The 26089-nt window shown below is 40.8% G+C and overlaps 1 protein-coding gene across 8 annotated transcripts in view; it reads left to right on the top strand.

The window, feature by feature from the left end:
- The window catches only part of LOC138763236 (microphthalmia-associated transcription factor-like), a 296887-nt gene that overhangs the window by 3215 nt on the left and 267583 nt on the right, over positions 1-26089 (top strand). For 4 of the 8 annotated variants that reach the window (XM_069937072.1, XM_069937069.1, XM_069937067.1 and 1 more), the window contains exon 2: positions 1054-1234. The exons of 3 other annotated variants lie outside the window; for them this stretch is intronic. In XM_069937072.1, the coding sequence (XP_069793173.1) occupies positions 1110-1234 (125 nt within the window). In that variant the 5' untranslated portion in view covers positions 1054-1109. Of the gene's footprint in view, positions 1-1053; positions 1235-20808; positions 21196-26089 lie in introns of all 8 variants that reach the window. One more of the 8 variants, XM_069937075.1, reaches the window with a different exon arrangement.

Here is a 26089-nt window from a genome sequence, read left to right as displayed (position 1 = left end):
CATATTCTGAATGATACAGGTTATGCAAATAATTTTCTCCCATATCAAACACACTGATGCTTGTTTCTGGTTGCTTTGCATCATTCTGGAAATTCAACTGGCCTTTTTTCTAGCCTGAGTTCCCTGCGTGCCTCTAATATGATTTCTGCCTCAAGCACGCACATATCATTCCTATCCATTGGTCCTCTTTGAACATCTGGATGGAACTTGGACCAACTTGTCACATTGAGTTTGGATACACCACAACTTCTATACCTCAGTATTATGCTTTCCAGCATTAATAGAATTTTATTTACTGATGTAAAATTCTGGATTAAAAACAATAAAACATTTAAAAAAAAAAATGTTGTTAAATATGGTGGATAATATAGAGAAGAGAGCAATTTGAAAGCAAAATGTTTATTTTTTCTATTCTTCCATTGTAATAAATGATCCTCAATCCAGTGGAATTATATACAGAGATATGAAAAATATATTTTTATTATTCCACTTTATTTACTAAATAAAAATTGACAATTTGTTGAGTATTATGTAACACAATATTACCCAGAAATATACAGTGCTTGTTATCTGGATTTTTTCCATAATTGCTAGCCAGGCAAGAGGAAAATTTGATTTACGAATTCCTTAGTAAGCTGTCATTCACTCAGACTATATATGAATTGTTGTGGCAGTTTTCAAGACATGTGTTTGCTGTTCTTCATAGAAATAAAAGGCAAAAAAAAAACATTTGCCACCCCCCCCCCCCCCCCCCCCACAAAATTATAAGGTCTCAATTTGTGTACAGAATTGGGCAGGTAAATACATTTCTAAGTAGTGAAAACTATATCTAGTTAACATTAACATTTTTGGATAATGAGGATAGTTAATTTAGATCCATATCCCTGGATATAAGCGAATGCACTTTGCTCCTGGATATTAACAATAATACCTTCCTCTCTCAGGAAAAAGAGCATCTAAAATGATCTTCAAAATGTTTTATGATACTGTATTTAACTGAAATATTTTGAACTAATCTAATTAGCTTCATTTTAATAAAACAATTATTTATAGACACGTAGGGGAATTTTAACAAGCAGCTTCCTCTTTGGATACCTTGCGGCCTCTGCATGGCTGACTGCTGGCTGTTTCATGAGGAACTGCTAACACTGACAAGCAAGAGTCATAAATTAAAGAAGGAAGCCACACAGTTCATTGTGCCTATGTGCCCCCAGCCTTCTCTCACCAGACTAAGGTACCACTTACTCCTTTTCTAACCATGTCTACTCCCCCTTTGAAAGTTACTGTAAAATGCTTACTCATTGCACTTTCAGCAAATACATTCCAAATCACCATTGCTTAAAAGTGATTGTTGAGTTTTTATTGTTTTGCATTAAAATGACAGCAAAATATAACCTGCATCAAGTCAAGGTTGAACTTCTGATGCCAAGTATTTGGGCTTGAGATGTCCAGGATTCCTTACTCAATTGTTTGGGGATTAAGGAACAATTTTTGCAGGATTTGATGAATATTTTAAATCCTGGTGATCTTTATTTCATTCCTTATCGGATCTTTAATATTGTCTGTTGTAAAATACTGCAGTTTTTGTGTGATTTGGCAATGGTCTGTCATGGAACAAACCTGTATTTTTGTTTATAATCGGTAAAAACAATGACAACCAGTACAGAGTCTTGGAATGCGTCCATTGAATGGCCAAAGTTGCTTTTATGAATGAAAGCAAGTATTCTCATTTAGTTATGCCATTGAATCTCGTTCAAACAGATGTGAACATTCTGATGAAAATTACTTTGAACCTTAAATATCCAAGTATTTGTGGGAGAGAATGATTTCCTTTACTAGCTTTTGTTTTTTTTCACTTGTGTATTGTCACTTTTCCTTCAGTATTTATATTCAGCAAATGCATTTGTGGTGGGTAGTTTGCTGACATTGTAATTCTCTAAATAAAATGTCTGGGCTTATGCACTGCACTGGGAATATATAATAGCATATTTTAGTATGTGTATCATTGACAAACTCATCCATTTAGCTTGTTTTTATTCAGATTTGTTTTAGCTGAATGATGTTCACTTGATTCTGATGTAATTAGATGTGCACCAAAGAAGAGGTACAAGGACTGCCTAAATTGGTGACTGCCACATTGACCACTGCCAGTGGGCTGATATCGCCTCAAACCGTGCATCTTGGCACCTCACAGTTCAAACCTCCTTTGAAGAAGACCGCAGAGCCCACCTCACTGACAAAAGACAAAGGAGGAAAAACCCAACACCCAACCCCAACCCACCAATTTTCCCCTGCAACCGCTGCAACCGTGTCTGCCTGTCCCGCATCAGACTCGTCAGCCACAAACGAGCCTGCAGCTGACGTGGACATTTACCCCCTCCATAAAATCTTCGTCCGCGAAGCCAAGCCAAAGAAAGAATCTTTGTAGAAAATGATGACTCCACATAGAGAAAGAAGTTGCTCTTCAAAACTCCTTAGTTTTAAAGTGACATGAATGTAACTATTGGTGTTCTCCAGGGGGTTAAAAAAAACTATTTTGCTGCTCTAAACAGCAATATAACTGCAACAATTTTAAGGCTTGATTTTAGAGCCTAATGAATTTTATTCTTCAAGTATAAACTGCATCTTTCCCATCCATGATTATCTTCCTATTACTCTTTTGGTACCTTTTATTTCCCTCTATCTGACTTGCACTTATCATCTTTGTTTTAATATGCACATTTTCCTTCAGATTCCAACCCCAGCTCTAAATTTCTACCCAATGTATTCTCTGTCCTCTCTTTCCAATCTATGAATTAATTTCTCATTCTAAATAAAAATACTGGTACTCCTGTGAGGCTTTATTTCTAGAGAGAAACACGGTGGTGACTGTGTTTTTGAAAACTATTGATAAGATTTCTATTTTCTTTTGAGCATACTCCTCTAACCTGCACATCTCCATTGAAATCTCTGCAATTTAGTTATCCTTCTACAGAAATTATGAATCCAATCAATGCTCCAACATTTTATTTACTGAGGCAATGCAGCATTATCACTTGAGTTGTTGGCATAGCAAACAATGCAATTCTCCATTTTTATCATGTGACTTCCCTTCCTTGACTACATTGAATCCTATCCAATCACTTATCCATATGACAATAGCAACATGTCGGAATTGACTTGCAGGGAGAGAGGTGAGGAGAGGTTTTCATGGTTCACATTTTCTCCTGCTTATTGACCCTTGGCCATGCCATTTGCAGACATGAATTGAGTATTAATATCCATACTAATGAGGCTGAAAAATTTCTGTTTGTTCTGAAGATTAGCTCCACTCCTATGAGAAATTTGTTGGTGGCGAGATGCCATTGGGAGAAGATGACACAGCCTGACTTAACACTGTCATTGAGATTGGCTTTGATGTGGATCCAGTGGTTCCTACCATAACATTAGCTATTATAAGATGGAGATGAATTTTTGTTGGTAGCTAAATATGAGGAAGGGGGGTTCACAGACTGACTTAAATGCTAGAGTCAAAGGCTTTAGTGTGGCCACGTTTAGTGGCTGATGCTTTCTTGGGGTTGTCATGTGGTTGAAAACTGTTCAATGTGCAGTGGTTATTCTCTGGATTCATTCTCAGTAGAGCTACAGTATGGAAGCTGACTACCAAGTTTCTCTGAAGCAAATGAGAGGATGGGCCTTACTTCTGACGTCTGCAAGGCAAAGGTCTTCTTTCAACTCATCTCAGCTGAAGCATACTGCCCTTCAACAGGAAAAGTTCACGCTCATTTCTGGAAAAAAAGTTGGACCACTTCCCCCTTCTTGGGAACTTCCTCACAAAGACAGACATGAGTGGTGAAATTTACTACCGCCCTTTCTGTGCCAGTCCAGCTTTAATTGATTAAGGAAAAGGACATTCGCAGATCAAGATCTTAAATCCATCAAAAACTCATGTCTACCATGCAATAGTAATCCCTGCTGTCCAGTGTATTTCCATCTGTAGCAGGTACTGGAAAGTACTAGAAAAATGCCAGAAAATTCTCTGGATAAGTGTCTTCTTCCAAGCCAACATCCCTGGCATCTGAGCCTGAGTATTCTTGGCTATGTTGGATGTTCCGTTTGTGTTGCATGCCTAACATCAGACTCCCAACATGGACACTCTATTCCAAGCTCTAAAATGGAAAAAAAGAATACCAGATGGGTAGAATAAAAGATTTATAGATGGGTTGAAAACCATCTTGAAGGAATGCAACATCCTCACTGTATAAGATGCAACTTTTCTAATGAAATATCTGAATAACAGATTGAAGCCATTGCAATTTAAACAAGATAATCTGCAGATGCTGGGGTCGAGTGCAATACATGAAAGTGCTGGAGAAACAAAGCAGGTCATGCAGCATCCATAGGAACAAAAAGGTAACCAATGTGATTCCTGAAAAAGGAGTCTGCCTGAAACATTGGTTACCGTTTACTTTCTATGGATGTTTTGTTACCTGCTGAATTTCTCCAGTACTTTTGTGAATTGCATTGAAGTTTTTGTCACCTGCCTGTTTAGCAAAGCTTGGTATCTTGTCAATGACCCATCTCCCATAGCTGGTTGTGGGAGACAACAACTTGGATCTCTTATTTGAACCTAAAATAAGTATTTGATCCTAAAGCTTCCACTGCAAAGACAGTACGCTCTCAAAACTGCCACTACTATGCTGTTTAAAATTTCTCAGCCTGTCATCCACTTTCTCCTCATTTAAGACTATCTTTAAAATGTACCTTTGTGACCAATTTTTTTCCCCCAATTTCATTTTCTAGTTGGGACACAATTGATTAAATCACTTCCTTTGGTATTGCAAATTTCTCAATCTCCATCTCTCCCCTCTGACTTCCCTTACCTATCAGTTACACCCTCTGACCTCCCTAACCACCCTAATACCCTCCACCACACCAACTCCCTCTCTGACCATTGCATGATCTTTACCATCTCGTCTGACTTTCCTCTCTCTGACACTGAGCACTTGGTCCTCAGTAGAGGCCTTACCTTTGTTCCCCTCTGCCCGCGTTAATGTGTTCTGCACATGCCATGATGCTGAACTCTTCTTCTATCACTGCAGTCTCTATGCCCACTTCCACGACCATGACTCTCCAACACCCCGCCGCCTTCTTCCTCCTCTTGGACATCTTATCATGGTCACCTGGCCACTCTGGATCTTTATATTTCTAATTAATGCTGAGACATTAACTGATTCAACTTCACTTCCCTCGTTTATTCCAATCTCACCTCCTCTGAATGCTCTGCCCTCTACTCTCTCCACAACAATCCCAACCTCACTATCAAACCTGCCAAAACCAGATGACAGCTCTCAAACATTTCCTCTTACTTAACCCTTCTGCAGGACCCTACCACAGCACATCAAGCCACCTTCTGTAACACTATCTCTAACGTCATCACCTCTGGTCACCTTCCTCCCACAGCCTCCGTCCTTATTGTTTCTCATTCCTGCACTGCCCAGTTCTACTTCCTACCTAAAATACACAAGCCAAGTTATCCAGTTAGATCCATTGTTTCCACATGCTCTTGCCTCACCAAACTAGTATCATCTTATCTCAACTCCATTTTTTTCTCCCATGGTCCAATCCCTCCCCATTTACATCCACGATATCTCATACCTTTCTATTCCCTCAACTTGACTCCCTCATTTTCACTATGGACGTCCAATCCCTTTACATCTCCATCCCCTGTACAGAAGGTCTCAAAGCTTTTTCTTGATAAGACCCTAACTAGTCACCCTCCACAGCAGCCTCCTCTGCTTGGCTGAACTTGTTCTCACCCTTAATAACTTCTCCTTTGACTTCTCTCACTTCCTCCAAATTAAAAATGCGGGTACCTGCATGGGCCCCATTTATGCCTGTCTGTGGGCTTAGTGGAGCAAGCCATGCTGCAAGCCTACACAGGGAAGGCCCCTCAACTCTTCCTTCACTATCTTAATGACAATTACATCAGTGCTGCCTCATGCAATCATGATGAGCTTGTCAACTTCATTCACTTTGCTGAGAAACTTCCACCCTGACGTCAGATTCACTTGGTCTGTCTCTGGTAACACTTCTCTTTCTTGATCTCTCTGACTCCATCTTGGGAGACCAGCTTTCCACTGATGTATTTTATTAATCCACCAACTCCCACAACTGCCTTGATTACAATTCTTCACGCTGTTTGACCTGCTGAGTTTCTCCAGCATCGTGTTTTTAATTCCACAATTTCTTCGGCCTTCCTTATGTCAGTATGTCATTAGGACGGTTCACTCTATTAGAGATGCTAAATAAGTGCAGTTTCTATCTCAGAATTCAGTTTTGATCCTTTTAGCTGAATGTGTTCTGAGATAAGAAGATTGGCTTTATCATGTTGCCACTTAAATCACCATAGACAGTTTAGCTGCTTTCAAGTGCTTGGATGCAGATAATGCGCCGGCAGACATGGCTGGGGGAGTGCAGCTGGGACATTCAGGTGGCCGCGGAGAAGACGCCTTTCTGTCAACTGAACGTGCCGGCTGAAGGAGAGCCGTGTCTGAGCGAACATGAGGTTGGCCAAGGTGCTGCAGAAAACTCGCCACGATCTTCGAAATAGTAGTTTGAACTGTCAAGTCCACAGATAATGCAGCACCACACCATCATTTCCTTGTTATACCTGTGTGGTGATACACCACTAGCCTACTGCAGGGAGCAACCTGTGTACCTGCAGAAGAGCACTGGAGGACAAGGTAATACCTGGCTGGCTGCCAATCAGCCGACCTGAATGGATCAAGCACCACCCGGTCGGCTGCCAATCATCCTCCGGGATATAAGCAAGATTCGGCCCCTCGAGGTCAGTCTCAGAGCTTTGCACAGCACTCTCACAGCCAGCTCTGTGGAAGTTTATGTAGAATAAAGCCTGTTGAACCGACTTTATGGTTTGTGTCTGCTTTTTGCTCGATAGCGCATCACAGCCAGCCAAATTACATGCATGGGGTGGTATTAAAACACTTAACCTTTTGACTCGCAGGTAAGAGGGCTGCTTACACATATATGCGGTTGATAATTCTTGTCAATTCAGTCAAATTATCGACGATGTTCTGAAGAAGAGTCGCAAACCCTAAACATTGACACTTCCTCTCTGCACAGATGCTGCCTGACTCACAGAGTTGATACAGCATTTTCTGTTAATTGTTTCACTGAAAGCAATTGTGCATATAGTTTTAATATTTACACATTCCTGCTTGAATTTCATCTTATTGTGCTTTTGCTTCCTTGAGAAGCTGTTAGTGTATTAATCTGAACCAGTACACCGAAATCCACCATGTCCAAAACTCTGGGTGAGATCAATCCCTAAGTGACTAAGGAAGATAAATGAATTGGTGTTACAGCTTCAGATATTCCCAAACTGTCATCCTAAATGAGATCCAGGGAGCGGTTCATATGTATTCCAAACGATACATGTTTACTTTTTAATTGCAAAAAAAAACTCACCTTAAATTTACACTAACCTATTTTATTCTTCTGGTGAAGACCCCCAAAAAACAAAGCTTGTATCAGGATGATAAGGTTGACTGTAGTGGATATACATTGATCATGGAATGTACTTTAATCCTACAGGCCCGTTTAACCAAAGTGTAGTGGAAAGAGCAATGTACCAACTGCAACAAGTGGAGCTTCACAAAAGCTTGCTGAACAAATTAAACTAAGATCAAGTAATAAATACTTTTAAAAACATTTTAAGGGCTTTATTCTGGACGTCCCTGTGGACTGTTTCGGGGAGTAGGGGTGGCGTTTCTAGCAAACCAATCAAAAAGGGACAAATGTGCAACTGGATTCAAAACCTGGAGACTTGTTTTTCCCAATTGCCAACGTAATAAGAGCAGAACTTGTCAACAATCTCAGTCTGACTTTTTGAAGTTCAGTTCAAGTTTCCTTCGCGTTAGTGATATTATACATGCATGCTCTATCATGCACCCAGATATACGCAGTAACATAAAGTTAGACTTATTTTTGAAAAGTATTCAATTGTAATCGTGAAAATTCACTCCTTCTCCCATGTTATAGCAACAGTTCATTATGACCAAAGGATTAACACACGAGATAAACCAATTAATGACTTGCAGGTATCTGCAGTTACATTCATACCTAGTGTCACGATCGTTATCAGGAAGCGATAATATTTCCTGTGGACTGTGGCCGTAGTCACTTCTGCATTCGGGTGCCATGGGGAATGCTCTGAGTCGGAGAATATTCCTACCTGAGGAGGGTTAGGTAAATGCTCCTCAGGGCCGGGTTCTTGACTTTCAGGTTGCCTCGCAACTGCCACATTCAGGTATTTTAGGGGCTTTACAATCAAATATTCTGGCCACCTGAAAGTGGCTTTATACTGCAAACTGTACTGAATTATAGAAGATTATGGCACAGTACATGCCTTTTGTTCCTCAATTTTGTGCCAACCTATATATTTCTACCAAAAAAAGAACTAAACCCTTCTTACTTTGTAACTCTCTATTTTTCTTTCATCCATGTGCCTGTCTGAGTCTCTTGAATACCTCTAATGTTTCAACCTCCACCACCATCCCTGGCAAGGCATTCCAGGCACTCACAACTGTTTTTTTTTTAAAAACTTTACCCTGATATCTCCCCTAAATTTTCCTCCCTTCTCTGTTTTGAGATGTCCTCTGGTGTTTGCTTGTTCTGCTCTGGGGAAAAAAAAAGCACTGGCTATCCACCTTGTATATGCCTCTCAGAATCTTGTAGACCACTATTAAGTCACTTCTCATCCTTCTTTCGTCCAAAGAGAAAGGGAAGCATGTTTGGTGTAGTAGTTGGTACAATGCCTTTACAGCACCAGTGATTGGGACTGGTCCAGGGTTCAAATCCCAATCTGTCTATCAGGAGTTTGTACACTCTCCCCATGTTTCTGGGGATTCTGGTTTTCCCCCACAATTCACAATGTACCAAGGCTGTAAGTTAATGTGGTGTAAATTGGGTGGCATGGACTTGTGGGCCAAAATGGCTTTTTGCCATGTTCTATATCTTTATATTATTAAAAAAGACCTGGTACTGCTCACCTTGCTTCATAAAACTTATTTTCTAATCCAGGCAACATCATGGTAAATCTCCTCTGCACCCTCTCATCGCTTCCACATCCTTCCTATAAAGAAGTGATCAGAACTGAATACAATACTTTAATTGTGGTCTCAGCAGAGATGTGTAGAGTTCCAACATAACCTCTTGACTCCTGAACCCAATCCCCCCCAATGAATGAAGCTCAGCATCTCAACGGCCTTTTTAACTTATCCTAAAAACCTGCATGTCAACCTTGAGAGATGAATGAATTTGGTCCCTCTGTTCCTCCAGACTTAAGTAGCCGACCATTAACCCTGTACTCAGCCTTCCGCTTTGACCATCCAAAATGCATCACCTCACACTTATCCAGATTGAACTCCATCTGCCCCTTTTCCACCCAACCCTGCATTCTGTCTGCATCCTTTTGTAACCTATGAAAACCTTCAGCTCCATCCACACCTCTTCCAAGCTTATCACCTGTAAACTTATTGACCCATCCTTCTGCTTCTTTATCTAGGTAATTTATAAAAATAACAGAGCAGGGTCCCAGAACAGATCCTTGCGGAACTCCACTAGTAACTGACCTCCAGACTTTTTGTCTACTAGTACTGTCTGCTTTCTCCATGATAGCCAATTTTTAATCCATATGGCCAAAGTACCATGATTTTCTGAAGAGTCTCTCATGGGGACCATGTCAAATGCCTTACTAGAATCCATATGGACCACATCTATCACTCTACTTTCATCAATTTCTTTTGTTTCCTCCTCAATAAACTCAATTAGGCTCGTGAGGTGCGACCTTCCTTTCACAAAGGCACACTGACTATCCTTGAGTAGACTGTACTTTTCCAAATGCTCATAAATTCTAATCCTATTCTCAAGTGACCTCTCCAATAGTTTGCACATCACTGATGTAAAACATGCTGGTCTACAATTATCAGTATTCTCCCTGTAACCTTTTTTAAACCAGGGGACCATTTTTGCCATTCTCCAATCCTCTGGTACCTCTCTTGTGACCAAGGAGGATGCAAAGATCATACCCAATGCCCCAGTTGTCTCTTACCTCCCTCCCCACAGCAACCTGGAGTATATCACGTTGGGCCCCGGGATTTATAAATCTTGAAGTTGTTTAAGAAGATCCAACACTTCCTATTCCCTAATCTCAACATCGTCCGACACAAAATCCTGTTCTAACTCTCACTGATCAAGGTCCTTTTCCCTGATGAATAATGAAGCAAAGTAGTCATTTAGGACACCTCCAACCTCTTCCGCCTCCAGGCACATATTGCCTCCTTTATCCTTTAGTGGCCTCAGCTCATTCTTGTCATCCTTCTGTTCTTCACGTAAGCACAGAATGCCTTGGGGTTTTCCTTAATATGACTTGCCAAGGCCTTCTCATGCCCCCTTTGAGCTCTCCTAAATCCTTTGAGTTCCTTCCTGCTTACCATATAATTCTCTTGCACCCTTCCTCTTTCCTGCTTCCTTCTTTCTTAACTAGCTGCTTCACCTGTTTTGTCAACCATGGTTGCCTTTTCTGACCATCTTTTCCCTGCCTTAGTGGGACAAATGTATCCTGAACCTGGTGCAAGAGGTCCCTAAACATACTCCACATTATTTCTGTGCTTTGTCCTGTTAACATCTGTTCCCAATTACTGTCCCTAGTTCCTGCCTCATCCGATTGTAATTAGCCCTTCCCCAATTTAACATCTTTCCCATTTTGTCTGCTTTTATTCTTGTCCATAACTATGCTAAAGCTCAGGGAGCTGGGTCACTATCACTGAATTGCTGAGTGGTCTGCCACCTGCTCAGGTTAATTATCCAGTATGTCCCCTCCTCTTCCACATATTGTGTCAAAAATCCTTCTTGGACACACCTGAAAAATTCTGCCCCATCTATCCCTCTTGCAGTCAAGAGATGCCAGTCACCATTAGGGAAGTTGTAGTCTCCCATGATAATAACCCTATAATTTCTGCACCATTCCAAAACCTGCCTACTTTTATGGGCCTAGAGACTACTTCCAGTACAGTGATTAATCCCTTCCTATTTCTGACTTCCACCCACACTGACTCAGTACACACTCCCTCCACAGCATCCTCCCATTCTACAGCTGTGATACTGTACCTTAGCCCTCTCCTCTCCTCCCCCTCCCATCCCTTCTGAGCTGAAATAGCAGACTCTGTGCCAGAAAAGTGACCACTACAACTTGTCCCTGATGGATTACCTCTCTTCCCCCCCCCCCCCACCACTGCCAAAAACAATATCCAGAATGATATTGGGAAGGGGAACAGCCACAGATGTGCTCTGTGCTGACTGCCTTTCCCCCTTGCCTCTCCTAACTGTCACCCAGCTAACTTCTTCTTGACTTTTGAGGGTGACTTTCTCCCTGAAGCTCCTGTCTTTCACTCTCTCTGCCTCTCGAATGGTCTGGAGTTCATCCATCTCCTTAACTCATTTTGTCAAGGGCTGCACCTCTTGCAGGTGCATTTGTGCTCTCCCAGATTTCCCACATCCTGCATTTTGAGCATTCCACTGCCCGAGCTGCTGTCTCCATGACCTAGTCTTGGTTTATATGGAAAGATCTTTCTCAACCTTGGCTTACCTGAAAGAAGCACAGCCTCTTCTCACCGAAGCCTCTTGAGCCAAAGCCTTAAAGTCCCACTCCCACAATGGCTGCTCCGCTGCACGGTTCCATACGTATATGTTGACACTCTTCAACTCCTTGTCACATGATCACAACTCCTCCAATTCTTTGAGCTTTATCCCATCATGTTTTCTGAAATGGTGAGTCACCATTAAGGCCATTTGATATCCACAAAGTTTCAGAACTTTTCTCCTTTCAATCTGAGTAAGATTTTGAGGGTTCATCTTGGTCTGTAAATTTCTACTGATAATGAAGGAGAAAAATAATATATTTATATGATGCATCTGTATATTTTTAGTCCCAAGCTGGTTATTTTAAATAGATTAATGCTCAAAGTGCTGACAGACGTCTTCAGTGTTTTAGTATGTTAAGTATTTGGCTCCCAAGGTTGTCATAGTCACTTATAAACTAAACTTTCGTAACCTGCAGTCTTCAACTTTTTTTAACTTTTTGCATGCTGATGAGCCTAACAATGATAATAAAAATGATTCCAATTTTTCATCATTGCATTGCAGTATTTTGGGCTGGAGGGAATACTGTGAGGAGTGCTGTCCTTTGGGTAAAATAAACCAGGTAATTATAGGTTGGTGAATTGTAGGTAATTTACTGGATGGAGTTCTGAGAGATAGGATATATAGGTATTTGGACAGTCATGGGCTGATTAAGGACAGTTAGCATGGTTTTATGTGTAGTAGGTCATGTTTAATGAATCTTGTAGAGCAGTGGTTCTCAACCTTTTTCTTTCCACTCACATCCCACTTTAAGTATTCCCAATGACATAAGTGCTCTGTGATTAGCAAAGGATTGCTTAAGGTGGGATGTGGGTAGAAAGAAAAAGTTTGAAAACCACTGTTTTAATCATGTGTAATTGACTTGTGATGTGCACGGTTTTGAAACTCCAAAGGAAATGGGCCAGTGACAATTTTTCTTAAGCAAACTATTTCAGTAACAACTAGGTCTAGGACATAGACTCTAAACCTTCCCTTCCCACTTTAAGCAATCCCTTACTAATCACAGTACTGATGGCATAGGGATTTAAAGTGGTATGTGTGTGGAAAGCAAAAGGTTCAGAAACAGTGTTGTAGAGTTTTTCAAGAAAGTAGATGAAGGCTGTGAATGTTGTCTGCATAGACTTTAGTAAAGCCTTTGACAAGGACCCACATGGGAGGTTAGTTCAGAAGGTTAAGACCCAAGGTAACGTGGATTCGAAATCGGGAGTGTGGGAAAAACAGAAAGTGGTAATGGATGGTTGCTTCTCAAATTGGAGGCCTGTTACTTGTGGTATGCCTCAGGGATCTGATTTGGGACCATTGCTGTTTATTGTTGAGATCAATGATCTGGATGATAATGTGGGAAATTGGATCAGCAAGTTTGCTGATAACACAAAGATAGGAGGCATTGTTGACAGTGAGGAATATTTTCAAAGCTTGTAGAGGGATCTGGACCTACTGGGAGAATGAGCCAAAAAAAAATGACAGATGGAGTTTAATGCAGACAAGTGTGAGGCATTGCATTTTGGAAGGGCAAATCAAGATAGGACATACACAGTAAATGATAGGGCACTGAGGAATGCAGAGAACCAAAGAGATCTGGGAATTGTGCCTTGAAGGTAGCATTACAGGTAAACAGCATTGTAAAAAAAAAAACTTTTGGCATTTTAATCTTTATAAATCAAAATATTGAGTTCTAGGAGTTGGGATGTTATGTTGAAGTTGTTTAGGACATTGGTGAGGCCAAATTTAGAATATTAAGTGCAGTTCTGGTTACTTAACTACAGGAAAGATATCTATAAGATTGAAAGAGTGCTGAGAAAATTTACTAGAATGCTGCCAGTTCTTCAGGAGTTGAGATATAGGGAAAGATTAAATAGATTAGGACATTCTAATACATTTAGAATAAGTGTCTCAAATACATTTGAGCGAAGAAGAATGAGGGGAGATTTGATGGACATTTACAAGATTATGAGAAGTATAGACAGAGTGGACATGAGAAGGCTTTTTCCATTTAGATTGGAAATACAAGAAGTCATAGTATTAAGCTGAAAGGGGAAAGATTTGGGGGAACATTGGGGGAAAGTTCTTCACTCAGAATGGTGGGAGTGTGGAATGAGCTGTCATCTGTTGTGGTGAATGTGGGCTTGATTTTAAGTTTTAAGAATAAATTGGATAGATAAGTGGATGGGAGAGGTCTGGAGGGTTATGGAATGGGAGCAAGTCAATGGGACTAGTGGAATAATGGTCAGCACTGACTAGAGGGGCTGAATGTCCTGTTTTGTATGCTGTAGCATTCTATGGTTTGGTGTTGAGATTTGCATGTGCAACATCCAAAACAAGGCATTGGAAAAGACTACTTGGTCTAAGAAAATAATGAATCCAGTGCCTTTTGCCTCTGGCCATTTGATGAAAATTACATCAATAGTTGACCAATTATTTTTAAAATTTACAATCTTCAACTATGTAGATTTGAAACAACCATAATAGATTGGCACCAACAGATGAAGCAGCTTTTAATAAGGCTGTGTGGTAAAATTGAATAATTATAGAAAATCTCAAACTTGTTTTCCTTGGTTCACTATTAATTCATGAAAGCCTCCTGTAAATCTATCTACTCTGCAAATAAAGTCAGCCTTCATCCCTGACTACCACTTTAGTGCCAGCAGATTTTTCCCTCTGAAATAAGCAGATAAAAGAGCTGAAAGATGTCCTACAAAAAGAGAAGTAGCTCTGTGTGCATCAGATGAGAAATGACTTTAAAAAAAAAAGGGAAAAAAATCTGATATTCAAGTGGCAGAAGTTGGTTGACGGTGTCTGCAAGATTTGAGTTCTTTCTATGAATATTTGCATCTTGGGAGCCCTGCAGTGCAGCCAAATGGCTCTTTGAGTAGGATTGTAAAAAGTTTAATTTATCAAAAACTGAAGGTTGCCCCTTTGGTAGTTGATCCATTTTTGGGGCATGTAATGCTGCAGAGTTTTCAAATTAAAACCACAATGCTGGAGAAACTCAGCAGATAAAACAGTGTACTTGATATTACAAAGAAAGATGCATAACTAACTTTTCAGACTCGAGCCCTTCATCAAAGTATGACCAAAAGTAGGCAGGTGCCTGAACAAAATAGTAGGGGGTGGAGTACAGTCCCAAGGGCAGGAGGTAATAGGTGGATCAGGAAGAGAGGGCACAACAGCAACCAGGGGGAGGAGGAATGCTCTATGATGAAAGGGAATGGAGAGCTGGAGGAAAGAAGACTAAGGGAATGGGAGGGAGGGAGAATGAAGAGTAGGCTCACAGAAACAGGAGAAGTTGATGTTAATTACATCCAATGGAGAGGGCCCAGACCGAACATTGTGTTGCTCCTCCAGTTTTCATTTGGTCTTGGATAGACAGAACACGAGACCATGGACAGTCATGTCAGTGTAAGAGTGGGGTGCAGAATTGAAGTGGTTGGCCACTGGAAGATTACTATCACTGATGCAGACAGAATGAAGCTGCTCAGAAAAGCAATCTTCCAGTCTGCGTCCAGTCTCTCCAATGTAGAGAAGGTCACAACAGGAGCACCGGGTGCAGTAAATGACTCCTGTGGATACACGTGAAGTGTTGCTTCACTGGAAAGGACTGTATATTATGCCCTGAATGGTGGTGAGGGGGGGGGGGATGTGGGCAAAAGTGCGGCACTTCCTGTGGCTGCAGGGGAAGGTGCCAAGGGGGCGAGTAATGGGAAGGGATGAGTGGACGAGGAAGTCATGTTGTCGTCCCTATGGAAAGTGGAGATGGGAAGATTGCCAAAGATAATATGTTGGATGTGGAGGGTGGTAGGTGAGGAGAAGGGGAATCCTGTATTTGTTGCTAGGGCAGATTAGCAGGAAATGGAGATGAAAAGGATAAGGGCTAAATTGATGATGGTGGAAGAAAAACCATGTTTGTGGAAGAAGGAGGGCATTTTGGATGATCCGGACTGGAGAACCTTGGGAACAGATACAACAGAGTTGGAGAAATTGGGAGAAAAGAATAGAATAGTTGCAGGATGTGAAGAAGTGTAGTTGAGGTGATTGTTGGAGTTGGTGGGCTTATAAAATGTCAGTGGAAAGCTGGTCTCCTGAGCTGAAGAGGAGAGTGCCATCAGAGATGGACCAAGTGAATTTGAGGTCAGGGTGGAAGTTAGCAGCAAAGCAAATGAAGTTGACGAGCTCATCATGATTGCATGAGGCTGCACCGATGTTGTCATCAAGCGGAGGAAGAGTTGAGGGGCCTTGTCTGTGTAGGCGTGCAGCGTGGATTCCTCCACAAAGCCCAGAAACAGGCAAACCTATCTGGGAACAATGCTGGTACCCATGGATACTTCTTTGACTTAGATTAAGTGGGATGAGTCAAAGGCGAAATTATTAAAAGTGAGAACGAGTTCTGCCAGGCAGAGGTGGCTGGTGGTAGAAGGTGATTGGTTAGGTCTCTTGTCAAGAAAGAAGCTCTCCACTCTCTTTCCTGTCCATTCACAGGGCCTTCCCCACCCCAGGCTTGCTGGTATGCTCTCCCTCCTTTATCCAACTAATACCTCCTGCCCTTGGGACTGAGTTCCTCCCTTTGCTACTCCCCCCACTATTTTGTTTATGTACCCGACTACGTTTTGTCAAACCTTGATGAAGGGCTCGGACCCAAATTGTTGGTTATTTATCTTTATCTTTGATTATATAAAGCATGCTGTTTGACCTGCTGAGTTTCTCCAGCATTGTGTTCTTGCTTCGTCTGTGTCTCCAGACTTTTGTGTAGACCAGTGACATTCAAGTCATGGGAGAAGTGGTCAACAAGGCTTCTGAAGGTAAAGGGATCCCTAACTGAGAGTATTGCAAGGCTTTGTTTTTGGTTGGCAAGTTAATCTCTCGTAGCAAACGAATGAGTCTCTGTATTGTTTTTGGAACACCTTCACACTTGGGAGCAATGCAAGTCATCCCTGCTGCGATAACCAAGACATGACACACTGGTACATTGCAGAAGCTAAGACTGTATTCTGAAGGGAATCTTTATTTTGAAAAATAGGACTTGGTAGTTTCATATAGAAGGAACATTTGGCTCTGAGAAAGAGGGCAATTGTACCCTCAAAGACTCCTCCCTGCCCTGAGTGCCCTTCAACAAAGATGCTGCCTCCTGAATGGCTTGTTCCTCAGGACCTTGCACAGATTCCTCTGTCAAATCTGCCTCTCCTGAGGACTCTGACGCCTTGAAGTTCGCAAGAGAGCTGGAAATTCTGCTAACATCACGGTTTACATATCTCAACAAACCATTCAGTTCATATGGCTATCATTCTGGCATTGTGTGTGAATTTTGTGTGAGGGATAAAACAGTTTCCCATATTTATATAAAAAATGTTTATGTTGTCAAAGTATTTCATAAGCCTGGTTAGTTTAAAAAAAAAACAAATTCAAGAGCAGATATTAGCACATCCATATCCTTAAGGTTCACAGCTGGTTGAATTAGTCCAGTGGAATAATTTTATATACTCACAAACCTTGAAGTAAGTATATCAAGTTAAAGCCTTGAAATTCATCTGACATTGAACATGGATTTAGTCTTTCAATGTTTGTTTGATAGCTTACATTTATTTTCTTTAACATAAGAACATTGAAAGGAGACCAACATACATTGTGATAACAATTAAGGCATCTTCCCAGAGTGCCTGGCAGAGTGCTAGGCAATCCCTGAAATTGTCTGCATGAAAGCTGGCTCCCCTTTAGCTGAAATATTGCATACTGGCCACACAGCAAGATTGAATGCATTACATTTTCCATTATCAAGATGACATTGAGAGGGAATTCACCAAAGCGTAATAATAGAATGATTGATGCTTTAAGCAAGTGGTTAATATCAAACTCTAGCCTGGCCAAGAATTGATATGGGTGTACGAGGTGGGATGTCTGCTGCTGCCATTCGTATTTATTTCATTTAAAGTCAGAGTATACTTTAAGTACTACACAATACATCTAGTTTATATTGTTTCAAACACAAGTTTGTTAACATAAAACATAACATAACAATTTACAGCACGGAAACAGGCCATTAGGCCCTTCTAGTCCGCACCGAACCAAACACCCTTCTCTAGTCCCACCTCCCTGCACAATGCCCATAACCCTCCATCTTCTTCTCATCCATATACCTGTCCAACTTTTTCTTAAATAATACAATTGACTCCGCCGCCACTATTTCTCCCGGAAGCTCATTCCACATGTCTACCACTCTCTGAGTAAAGAAGTTCCCCCTCATGTTACCTCTAAACCTCTGCCCCTTAATTCTTAACTCATGTCCTCTTGTTTTAATCTTTCCTCCTCTTAACGGAAATAGTCTATCCACATCCACTCTGTCTATCCCTTACATAATCTTAAATACTTCTATCAAATTCCCTCTCAACCTTCTACGCTCCAAAGAATAAAGACCTAATCTGTCCAATCTCTCCCTATACTCTAGATGCTTAAACCCAGGTAACATTCTGGTAAACCTTCTCTGCACTCTCTCCACTCTGTTTATATCCTTCCTATAATTAGGCGACCAGAACTGCACACAGAACTCCAAATTAGGCCACACCAACGTCTTATACAGTCTCAACATCACCTCCCAACTCCTATATTCCATGCAATGATTGATAAAGGCCAGCATACTAAAAGCCTTCTTCACCACCCTATTCATGTGAGTTTCTACCTTCAGGGAACAATGTACCGTTACTCCTAAATCTTTCTGCTCTTCTGTATTCATCAATGCTCCCCCATTTACCACGTATGTCCTGTTCTGATTCTTCTTACCAAAATGAAGCACCTCACACTTATCAGCATTAAATTCCATCTGCCATTTTTCAGCCCAGTTTTCTAAGCAGCCCAAATCCCTCTGCAATCCTTGAAAACCTTCTTCATTATCCACTATTCCACCTATCTTAGTATCGTCTGCATATTTACTAATCGAATTCACCACCCCATCATCTAGATCATTAATGTATATAACGAACAACAATGGGCCCAATACAGATCCTTGAGGCACACCACTGGTCACCGGCCTCCAACCTGACAGAGAATTATCCACTACCACTCTCTGGCCTCTCCCTTTCAGCCAATGTTCAATCCATTTGACTATCTCAAAATTTATACCTAAAGACTGCACCTTCTTAACTAACCTTCCATGTGGTACCTTATCGAAGGCCTTACTGAAGTCCATATTGACAACATCCACTGCGCTACCCTCATCCACATTCCTAGTCACCTCTTCAAAAAATTCAATCAGATTGGTCAAACATGACCTTCCTCCCACAAATCCATGTTGAGTGCTCCTGATCAGACCCTGTCTATCCAGATGTTTATAAGTACTATCTCTAAGAATTTTCTCCATTAATTTACCTACCACAGACATCAAACTTACAGGCCGATAGTTGCTAGGCTTCCTCCTTGAACCCTTTTTAAATAACGGAACCACATGCGCAATGCGCCAATCCTCCGGCACTATCCCCATATCTGTTAATCATTGTAATGTTTACATATTTTACAAATAGATAATGCACTTTTGATCTTGAACAAAAGATTATATGTACAATGAGCTCACTATGAATCAGTGCAAAGGAGCATTTCTGTGGAGAAAACATGGAGTGGACAAGATGGTGCTAAAACCAATGAAGGGGCTCAGTCCACTTTCCCTCTTTTGGCCTTGCTGACTTGCCAGTGAATCAACCAGAGATCATTGACAGTGGGAAGGTGAATCTTGCCTCCATTGGTGATGTGGAGGGGAGAGGAAGGAGAGTCTGAATCAAAGCGAAGCAATGGTTGGGGGCGGGGGGAAGGGGAGGTGGGGGAGAGAAACAGCAAGAGGACTAACACATATAGAAGGGACATGTGGCTCTGAGAAGGATGTTAATTGTACCCTCAAAGCCTCCTCCCTACCCTGAGTGCCCTGTAATAAAAATGCTGCCTCCTGCATGGCTTGTTCCTCAGGTCCTTACGCAGTGAACTCCTTTGTTTCACTGGTGGAATGCCTCAACCTAGTGCATTCAATGGAGAGCTGTTTAAGTGTTACCGATCTTTGAATTTCTGGATCCTTTATTTAAACATGATAACAAAATCTGTCTCCTACTTGATGGCAGTGGGAAGGTGTGACATAGATGGAAACATAATTCTCAATGTTTATTTTTTAACCCTCCTCTTACTTGTTTGAGCGACTGAAATGGACGTAACTGTACTTTTCTTTATGGAGCAAGGCTGAAGTGTGATTTGGAACTAATCCTTTCAGGTAAATTCCATAACATGAGGACAAAAATACAGTTTAAAAAAAAAAAGAAATGCATTTGTCATAGTTCTCAATTTTTAAGTGTCATGAGGTTTCAAAATTCAAAAGATTGAAGAGAGTTTTCACTTTGTTAGGCTTGTATATGTTGGCGTTTTGGATATAATGTACCAGAGTATGAATGGAGATAACTAAAGAATACAAATCTTCCCTTGTAATTCAGGTAGTGTGCTTCGTGAGATGAAAGCTGCTTGATATCCAACAGTCAATCAGGGCAGATGTGGCCCAAGATTTCTGACTCTTCCTTTCTAAGAATGAACCAGCTTCATTGCAGCTGGGGAACAGCCAAGCTTGGCCCTTTGTATTGCTGGACACAGTTATTTGATGAGTGATTGGGCAGATGATTGCAGACTGACAGAGATAGCATTATCATCAACATTCCATTAATTAACTTTTGAGGGTATAGAGTTGCACTTTCTATATAATATAACTGGAGGCCTGATTATGCCATTAGACTAGGTAGGACCTTGTCAATACTTTTCCCTATGTGCCAAATCTTGCATGTCATAGGATGCTGCAAATTAGAGCCTATATATTTTGTGGATTTGTAAGATGAGGTTTAAAGGGGCTTGAGGCCTTTGCTGTTGTGATAGTGTGGCATAAATTTCTATATGCTCCACAGGGGACTGCAGAGCACTACATTTGTCTGTGGCGGTAACAAGAGATGACAGATAAATTCCTCCATATAGTCACAAGTACTTGACTGATATTGCTGGCAGTTTACATGAAAAGGACAAGGGCTTGAGGAAAATTTGTAAAACAGAATTAGGGTGGTTGTGCCAGTGATAGACTTCAGCACATTTTCCCTATTTCAGTTGGTGTGACACACTGAACAGTGGTAAAGCTAGTGGCGTGTGACGGCAGACCAAAATCAGCGAAGGTTGATAAGAACATCACTTCCACAATCTCCATCTGTACCAGAGGACCACAGGGCTGCGTTCTTAGCCCCCTGCTCTCCTCACTTTACATCTACCACGATGTGGCTAAGGATAACAACACCATCTACAAATTTGCTGACAGAAGTTGGTTGTATAAAAAGGGACAATATGTCAACATACAGAAGGGAGATTGAAAACTTGGCTGAAAGGTGCAGCAACAACAACAACCTTGCACTCAATATCACCAAAACCAAGGAGCTGTTTGTTGACTTCAGGAAGGAAGCCAAAGGTATACGATCCAGTGATCATTGGGGGTCAAAGAGGGTGAGTAAATTTAAGTTTTTCAGAGTCACTTATATCGAAAATATTTCTTGGACCCATCACACTAATGGCATTATGACAAAAGCATGTCAGCACCTCTACTTCCTCGGGAGACTGTTCTTGCTGCTCTCTTCAGGAAAGAGATATAGGTTCTACAAGACTCACACCACCAGGTATAGGAGCAGCTGCTACCTCTCCATCATCAGGCTCCTCAATCAGAGACTCATTTTTTTATTTTGCTCTTTGTTTTTTTCTGTCTAATTCACAGTTCATTTCTTTTTTTGTTTACATTGTGTACAGTTTTTTTTGCATGACCAATAAGTGATAATTCTGCCTTGCCTGCAGGAAAAAGAATCTCAGGGTTATATATCATGTATGGACTCTCACAATAAATCTACATCCAGAGATCTTTTGGGGACTCACTGTGGATGTGGTGGGAGTGGGAAAGAGTGGTTGCACCCAGACATTTGCAAGGAAAATGGTATGAGAAAAGGTTGAAAATGTTGCTTGAAATTTATGGTTGGTGGGGGTGGATAGGAAAGAGTTGGTGAAGGCAGTTCCTGGCAGGCTCCAAATAGGTGTGTACTTCCTGTATTCAAATCTTTCAATGGACTTGTACCTTCTTATCTCTTTAACCTTCTCTTGCCCAATAAACATGACAGTATTATAAATTCAGTTTTATAGTCTAGTGCATCTAGGACATCCCCTTTTCTTTCCTTCAGTTTTCAAATTCTGTACTTCCTATTTTTAGGTTTTTTCTCTCTTTTTAATTATTTGTTACTTGTCCAAATAGCTTTTAACATGGCTTGGTTTTCAATCATGTCTGAGAATATTCCTCCATAGAGCTTTTACTACTTTATAAATGTTATATAAATGCAACTCATTGGTGTATGAAATATCCTTCATTGCAGTTTGTCTCAAATACTGCATGAAATATTTCCAGAACCCTTTTTAAGCAGGAGACTGGAAATATTCTTTGAATTAACCAGTCATAATTATTTACATCATGTGATGAACTGAAAATTGATTTTATGCTTTTATGGACATTGTACTTTTACTGTGGCAATAATGAAATGAGCCATGCAAGAAGCAGGCATGGTTCAGTGAATGAACAACTTTAATTAAGAAATCCCACTTGATTCTTGAAATGGATTAATTATGCAAAATTGACGAATATTTAAGTTTTCTGTCCCTTCGTATTTCAGTAACGAGGAGCTTCTGATCACACAGAGACCGACAGAGTAAGAGCGAGACACACACACCATCTAAGAAAGAGAAAATATTAATTACTGAAATTTTAACTTGTTTTATCTCAGATGATAGCTAATCTTCCAGTTTTTAGTTTGTACTTCCAACATCTGCAGCTTTATGATATTCATCCCTATTTTGTTCTGCCCCTCATTACTGTATTGACAATAATCTGATTTCCCAACTTCATTGAGTGTTCTGCAACCACAAAAATAGAAGAAAACAGTAAAAGGTAGACAGTTCTCTTCAAGGCACTGATGCATGTGATATGGAGTTTAGTAGGTACTAATTTATTTCAAGTCACTTACACAAATTATTTAAGCTAATATATTGGAAAATAATTGCAGTGTGTGTTGGGTGACTGTTTCACTTCAGGAAGTGTAGTAGAATAGCATCTAGCTCATCAATCACATCCCAATCACTGACACACGTTTTCCAATACTTTTTTAAACCTTCCCCCCCCCACTCCCGGACAGCAGCCAATAGCACTGAAAATGATCCACAGAACATTACAACATAGAAAAAGGCCCTTCAGCCATTGTTTTTGCTTAGTCCCACTGACCTGCAACCAGTCCATTGCCCTCCATTCCTCTCCCATTCATGTATTTGTCCAAATTCTTGTTAAATGTTAAAATTGAGCCTGCATTCATCACTTCAGCTGGAAGCTTGTTCCACACTCCCACCACTCTCTGGTTGAAGAAGTTCCCCCTCATGTTCCCCCTAAACTTTTCCATTTTCACCTTTAACCCATGTCCTCTGGTTTGTATCTCACCTAAAAGCCTATCTACATTTACTCTGTCGATACCATCATAATTTTAAATGTCTTGATCATCTCCACTCATGTTTCTACTCTTCAGGGAATAAAGTCCTAATATGCTTAAGCTTTCCCTGTAACTTAGTTCCTAAAGTCCAGACAACATCCTAGTAAATCGTCTCTGCACTCTTTCTACCTTATTGATATTTTTCCTTTAGTTAGGTGACCAAAACTGCACACAATTCTCTAAATTTGGCCTCACCAATCTAATATATATTTGTGCATCTTTGTTTGTTTGTCTGTTTGTCTGTCTCCATGCATATCAATATGGAGCACTCTAGATATGTCCAAGGAGGTCCAATAGGGGTGACATTTGATGCTGAATGTTATGACCACATTGAATTTAATCTTTAAGGTCATATGAAGCTCAAAAAAATTAAACTTGGACTAAGAACACCTCATTTAGTTACAGTGTTGTGCATTAATGTACATTCAGAAACCAAACCCAGTTCAATATAGGTCCAAAAAAGCAAAGCAACATTGGCAGAAACTCTTCACAAGCCTGTATACCAGTGGTTCTCAACCTTTTTCTTTCCACTCACATACCTATGCCATAGATGCTGTGAGTTGTAAGGGATTGCTTGAGGTGGTATGTGGGTGGAAGGAAAAAGTTTGAAAACCATTGTTTTAATTGTACCTAATTAACAAATTATGTGCACTGTTTCTTAACTCTAAAGGAAATGGGCCAATGAGAATTTTTCTGAAGCAAAATAATTCAGTAACAATTGGGCCTAGAGCAGTGATTCTCAACCTTCTCTTCCCACTCATGTACCACTTTAAGCAATCCCTTACTAATCACAGAGCACTGATGGCATAGGGAATACTTAAAGTGGTACATGAGTGGAAAGAAAAAGGTTGAGAACCACTGCTATCGAGTTAGATAAAGGAGAAAGCATGAGATATCAAAGGAACATCAGTCTCGCCTCTCACCTACCTCACTGTCGATGCTTCCAGACAGGCAAGGGGCAGGCTGGAGGTGGGAGGTGGGGGGGTGGGGGGGGGGGGAGGTAAACAGAACAAAATCAGGCCTGCCTCAGGGCTCAGGCTCAGGCTCCAGACAAACAAGGAGCAGACAGCAGACAGCAGAAAACAGAGAAAAAAAAATTATGCAGAATTACCATTTTTTTGGGGGTACTTTGTTTGGACCATGTAGTCAACAACTGAGAGTTTATTTCCTGGGCAATGCTGGGTATCCTACTAGTGTCTTGTATAACTTTAACATAATATCCCAACTCCTATATCAATACTTTGATTTATGAAAGCTAATATGCCAAAAGCTCTCTTTACAACCCTGTCCACCTGTGACACCACTTTCAAGGAATTATGTGTCTATATTCCCAGATCCCACTGACCGCACTCCTCACAGCAAGCACTTCCTCCTCTTTAAACTGTATAGGTTCCATGACGTCACTACTTGTTTCCTTACTTCCCACAATGGCGTATTCATTTCCTGAGTGAATACTGATGGGAAAAAAAAACACATTTAAGATCTCCTTGATCTCTTTTGCCTCCATACAAAGCCGACCACTCTGATCGTCAAGGCGACCAATTTTGTCCCTTACCATGCATTTGCTCTTAATGTACCTGTTGAAACCCTTTGGGTTTTTCTTCACATTGCCTAGTTTCTTTTAGTCTTCCTGCTTTCTTGAGGTTTTTCTTGCAAATTTTATACTCCTCAAGTACCTCATTTGCTCCATGTTGCCTGTACCTGCTATACAGCTCTCTTCTGAACAAGATTCTCAATATCCTTCGAAAAACAAAGTTCACTTAGCCTGCTAACCTTGCCTTTAATCCTGACTTGAACATACTAACTCTGCATTCTCAAAATTTTATCTTCGAAGGACTTCCACTTACCTAGCAAATCCTTGCCCAAAACAATTTACCCCAATCCATGCATCTAGATCCTTTCTCATTTTCTCAAAATTGGTTTTTCTCCAATTTAGAATCTCAACCCAAGCCCAGATTTATCCTTCTCCATAATTAAGTTGAATCTAATGGAATTATGACCATTGGACCCAAAATGTTCCCCCACACATACTTATGTCACCTGTCCTATCTCATTCCCTAATAGGAGATCCAGTATTGCACTTTCTCTGACTGACACCTCTATATATTGATTTACAAAACTTTCCTGAACACATTTGATAAACTCCAAGCCATCCAGCCATTTTACAGTCTGGGAGTCTCAGTCAATATATGGAAAGTTTAAATCTCCTAAGTTCACAACCTTGTATTTCCTGCAGCTATCTGCTTATCTCTACAGATTTGCTCCTCCAGTTCTCTTTGACTATTGGGCGGTCTATAATGCAATCCCATGAGTGTGGACGTACTTTTCCCGTTCCTCAGCTCAACCCATATAGCCTCAGTAGATGAGCTCTATGGTGTGTCCTGCCTGAACACAGCAGTGATATTTTCCCTAATGAGCAATGTCACTCATACCCCCCCACCCCCTCCCAGTTCTATAATGTCTAAAGCACCAGAAAGCCAGAACATTGAGTTTCCAGTCCTGCCCCTCCTGCAACCAAGTTTCACTAATGGCCACAATGTCTTAATTTCACATGCCGATCAATGCTCTAAGCTCATCTGCCTTTCCTTCAATACTCCTTGCACTGAAATAGATACACCTGAGAACATTTCCACCACGTTCAACCCATTGACTTCTATCAGTGTATGCAATTTTTACATAATCATTTCCCTCCTCCATTTTTATTTCTGTTCTGGCACTCTGGTTCCCATTCCATTGTAAATCTAATTTAAACCCACCAGGGCAACACGAGCAAACCTTCCTACAAGGATGTTATTCCTCCTTCAGTTCAGATGCAAACCATCCTGTCA

The sequence above is a fragment of the Narcine bancroftii genome, chromosome 5 (genome assembly GCF_036971445.1).
Source record: "Narcine bancroftii isolate sNarBan1 chromosome 5, sNarBan1.hap1, whole genome shotgun sequence".
Lineage (NCBI taxonomy): Eukaryota > Metazoa > Chordata > Chondrichthyes > Torpediniformes > Narcinidae > Narcine > Narcine bancroftii.
Note: the sequence above shows the minus strand (reverse complement) of the source record. Positions and strands in the feature narration are given on the sequence as shown.